The sequence below is a fragment of the Seriola lalandi genome, unplaced genomic scaffold, assembly GCF_002814215.2.
Source record: "Seriola lalandi dorsalis isolate HSWRI2012SDOR001 ecotype SW California unplaced genomic scaffold, Sedor1 jcf7180002054894, whole genome shotgun sequence".
Classification (NCBI taxonomy): Eukaryota; Metazoa; Chordata; class Actinopteri; order Carangiformes; family Carangidae; genus Seriola; species Seriola lalandi.
Window position 1 is genome coordinate 50464 of NW_019525446.1, and position 4956 is coordinate 55419.

Sequence of the window (4956 nt, forward strand, 5' to 3'; positions counted from 1 at the left end):
TGTGACTGAATCATTTAAAAGAAAGACTGTCCCAGCCAGGTGACACACAGCAGACTTGTGAGACCTCTCATTTGTGTGAGGAGAGAGAGGACATGATGCATCAATGGAACTTCAGTGCTGTATTAGAGGAAATTAAATGCCACAGGTCAAAGTACTAAAGCTCAGAAATCGAGATGAAAAACAACATTTAAAAAGTATTAATGTGTGCCATAGGTGCACTTTAAATCCCCACTGGTTATTATGGTTCATAATAATGTTGTGCGCAATGTGAGCATGCCTCATCAGAGCACAACTCAACATTTAGCGCAGTTTTAAACCGTCAGATGCGCATTTTTACGCCTGGAGGCAGCGACACAAATGCACTTCTATCATAAGGATCCATAAAGAGATCATTCTGCGGAGTCTCGCCGCCACTTAAAAACTGGTGTTATTTCTCTCAGAGGCAATAAAAGAGGATGAATGAAGATGGTCTCTGACAGTATGACGGCACTGTCTTGCGATTTTTTTTTTTATGCTTCGCAGTTACTTTTACTTTCCTCACCAAACAATCTGTGCCGGTCCAGCTCGGTGTTTCACATCTATTCAAAGTTCTTCAATCAAGCGTGCAAAACTGAGGTACGGAGCAAGTGTAGCACCTATTACTGGCAATGTTTGATTGATCAGTATCAGATTTTTTTCTCGCACGCGAGCGTGTGCAATATCAGTTATAGTGATTTTTGTTGTTGTTGTTGTTGTTGTTGTTGCACTTATCTTCACGGGGAGAGCTGCGTCTGCACCTTACCATCCAGAGACAAACCGCGGCTCCGCAGACACACGGGGGAAGAACAAACGTGCCTTACCAGAAGAAAAACTTGGAGAAGAAGTTTGCATCTTCCACAGGTGACTTCTGCATCCTAAGTGCGCCGCCAGTTTGGTTTCTCTGCACCTGAGTCGTGTCCGTGCGCGTCGCTCACATTTGCGTCCCCCCCTCTGAGTGGCTCCGTTCCCACAGGCAAGAGAAGAGGGTGCCCGCCTGTTCCTCGCCTCCACTTTGTGCCTCCAGTAAATATGATGTCACTGCTCAGTTATCTTCCTCCCCAAAAAAACCCTGGTAGACTGGTATCTCTATCCTCTGTTAGTCTCGCTCGGTCAGGTCCCACTCTCTCTCTCTCTCTCTCTCCTGGCTCGTGGTGTCCTGTTCTCTCTTCCCTCAGTGTGACAGTGAAGAGGACAGTCCATCCTTTATGGGCTCGCCAAAACTTGCGGAGACACACGTCATTTCCACACTGACGAGCACAGCTTGCATATTGTGGCAACAAGCTGAGGAGGCAAACCCCCCCCCAGCTGATCCGCCACCGAGGCCGCCTGAACAGATATTGATCCATATACAGTGCCAGGTAATGCAGGGAACAATACAGTCCAGGGGTCAGTGGCCCGTGGAATTATTTCCACTCCGTGTCTTTAATAATCTTTCTGATTTGTCTACATTTTGAGTTTCTAATTCCTTTTAAAGGTTAATGTCTGTTAAAGCACAGTGAAACTAGACTATGTACAGTATTGATTTGCACAAGGAAGGTTTCCTACATTTCCTCTGACACCAAAACCCCCTTTACAAAAAGTGTACAATTTTAAAATCACAACCATGAGTGCAAAAACAAAAAGCAGACAGAAACATAATTAAGAGCCTTATCTGTAAATTGAAACATGAAACGGTCAAATCAAAAGCAAAATAAGTCCCTACATTAGCTACTTCTCTCGTGCATTGTGCATCATACTTCTCATGTAAAACATAAATAAGACAAAGAAAAACAACAGAGACTAAAGTTATTCCAGACGCTGCTGCAGGTGGACTGATCTAAGCTGTGGCTTTTTATTTCACTCCACTCAGCTGCCTCCCTATCGTTCACCGAGTAGCAGAAACAGTTCCGGGACATCTAAAAAATCAACTTGAAACCGTGTTATCAGTGTCAGGTTACGCACAGTTTCAGGAGCAGGGAGGATCAAAACCTCCAGACATTTCATGTGGGAACAGAGATAAAAAATAAATAAAATGTGAGGATGCGGTAAGCCTTTGGTTCCTGAATATCTCAACACACAAAATGTGTCTTATCCTCTCTGTCAGCACTGCAGTCAAGAGTGAGCCACATGGTCAGTAAATCTCTTGGAACAAACACACACTCACCAAACACTTTATAACCTGTTCACCTGCTTATTCTTGCGATTATCCAATCAGCCAATCACGTGACAGTGGTGCAACGTAAAGGTCAGGAGCTTCAGTTAATGTTCACATCAAATATCGACAGCATGAAATCCATGAACTCAACCCGCCTTCTGGGCTCATGGTGCCACTTTCAGGCCCTTAATACCAATTGATCATCGTCTGAGAACCACAGCCTACCTGAGTTTTGTCACTGGCCAAGTCCATAACTTCATGGCCACAATTTACCATCTTCTTACTTCCATCTTGATAGTGCACCGTGTCAAGCTGGTTTCATGAAGATGACCGTGAGTTAAGTGAACTTCAGTAGCCTCCATTTCTGAATCCAGTAGATCACCTGTGGGAAGTGGTAGAGTCAGAGATTGGCAGCATGGGCTCTGTGGAGGAGGGGGTCCCTCCTCCCAATGTAGATAACAAGCTCTAAGCTAACAAAAACACTGATTCTTAGTTTCAGGTGACTGTACACTGATGAAAACATAACTATGAATATTATATTCCATTTCTGCCAGTAGACCCCCCTAAATCATACAAACTGGTCCTTTAAGCTCAACTTGGTCCCCATCAGTATTTGTGAAACAGCTGGGCAGCCTCCTGGCGATGGAGACTGTGCTATAGTTACACAGTCATGGGTTTGATTCCCTCCCCAGCTATGTGCTCATAAAATCTATATATATATATATATATATATATATATATATATATATATATAGATTTACTTTTGACAAGTAATGTAATAATCCAATTAGGTTTCCGTCTGCAGAATAGTTAATGGAGGCCAACATGATTATTTTTATTTAGGTTAATGTGACAAGTACAGCAAGAGTGTAGTTTTCATTTCAGCTTTCAGGTAGACACATATCAAAATCTGCTAAATGTGGAACATATATAATTAATTTAAACATGCAAGTCCAATTTGTAGTTGAAATGCATTTGTAAGTGGTTTTAAAGTTAAGATGGATAGAGGCTCTAGCTACAAAGGTGAAAGAAAGGTATTTTTTGCATGTTACTAAAGTAAACCATAAAATATGCTTCATTAAAATGTAACTGTGCTGATAAAGGAACCTGAACATACAGTATATTTGAGTCAAACAACTGAAAGGGGACAAATAATCTCTGCTATAATGCTGGATAGGACATGTTCTCCTCATCTCCCCAAAATCTGAGCAACATCTGGGCCGATGACGGACTGAACTAATTTTGGTTCCTGGTAATTGTGTGTGAGAGAGGGATAAAACAATAACCTGAGCTGTGTGATGACATTGAGGAAAACATCAAATGAAGCCAGATTTTTGGTTGCTTGGATATTTGCTGACCTTGGAGTCGTTATTGCTGAGGGGCAGAAAAGTTATTAGTCTTGTCCAGAGGAAGAGTGACCTCTACTGGACATTTACTTTCCCTTGCAGACAGATGAGATTCTATCCTAAAGTGTGGCATCTCATAAGACAGTGACACACTCAGTTATTAGGAACGCCTAATACTACAGTGCTGTTATAAATCCTACCTGCATGTTCAGTTTTTTGTTGACACGGTTTTAGAGAGGTGCCAAGAGTTGTTGCAGGACTGTTGTATTAGACTGAATTAGTTTTACCTACATATATACAGTTATAGATAATGATGGCTTATAGAATGTAATTCATTGATTGAGACAATTTATGCAGTAGCTTATAGCTTGCCAAGTGTGAAATCCTTAGATGCCCCTGCACATCTTCATAGGTTTACCACTTATTCTGGATGACTAGATGCCCGTTCAGTTTAAAGTTGGGAAAAGCTATGCTGGGAATGGCATGACGTCACGAAACTGCATAAGTAAGAGTGATGAGGGAAAAGTTGTCCCACCCAAACAGAGGCAATAAAACTTAAAATGAGTGTGAGGGAGATGTCAGTCGAGCAGTCAGTTCACACCCACACAGTCCTGAGATTAAATCTTTATCACCAAGTACATACTGTAGGTAAAAACACCTGTGTGGGTATAGGTGTGTAGAAGTTTTAAGAACACATTCATATTCTCACTCTGCATAAACACGAGGAAATCCATTAGTGGCAAATGTTTACACATTTTATTGAAACAAAAGGGCAGCCTACCACTCACCTGTCATATCAACAAGCTTAAAATCAACAGTAAAAGCCAGGATGGTCCCAGCTTCCCTTTCCAAAGCTGCCTCTGGACAAAAAAGAAAAAAGCATTAGAGATACGAGAGTTGAACCAACAGAAAAATAGATGCTAGGGCTAACTATGTAGTTAGCATAAAATAGCATGTAGGGGCATTAAATGTGCCTCTTAACTTCCAGTCTAGCGAGCCAGCTAAACACTAATATTAACTAAAGCTAATGTGAGAAACATATACTAGTGCATGTAAGCGTTCAGTGCTATGTTTTGAGATGTTTAAAAGCTACTGTTAGCTTACTTTAGCTAAACCGCTAACGCTAGTGTTTAAGCTAACCACATAGCGGCGATAGGGCTGGAGAGGGCAGACAAAAACCCACAGCATAAAAAGTGATTTATGTGGCCTTTTTGATACGGCAAATTTAACTCACCACTAGGGTGTAGTTAAACTTCATCCTTCCACCGGCCTCCATCATTTGTTGTCTTTCGCTTAAGATGGTTAAACTACTGGAGGTATTGGGCATTAATTACGCCGGTTGACGCAGCTGGACGTTATCACCGTCCACTCGAAACACCTTCTGCTTGTTGCCTGGCGACGCCCCTTCCCCTGCTACGGCTTCTCTCACGTCAGCTAACGGGCGGGCTAGTCGGAAAT

The 4956-nt window shown here is 42.1% G+C and overlaps 1 protein-coding gene across 1 annotated transcript in view; it reads right to left on the reverse strand.

The window, feature by feature from the left end:
* cftr (CF transmembrane conductance regulator) overlaps positions 1–1178 on the reverse strand; it is a 33788-nt gene extending 32610 nt beyond the window's left edge. Inside the window, exon 1 of the mRNA XM_023429491.2 lies at positions 840–1178. Within this exon, the coding sequence (XP_023285259.1) occupies positions 840–892 (53 nt within the window). The 5' untranslated portion in view covers positions 893–1178. The remainder of the gene's footprint in view (positions 1–839) is intronic.
* Between the last annotated feature and the right edge of the window lie 3778 nt (positions 1179–4956).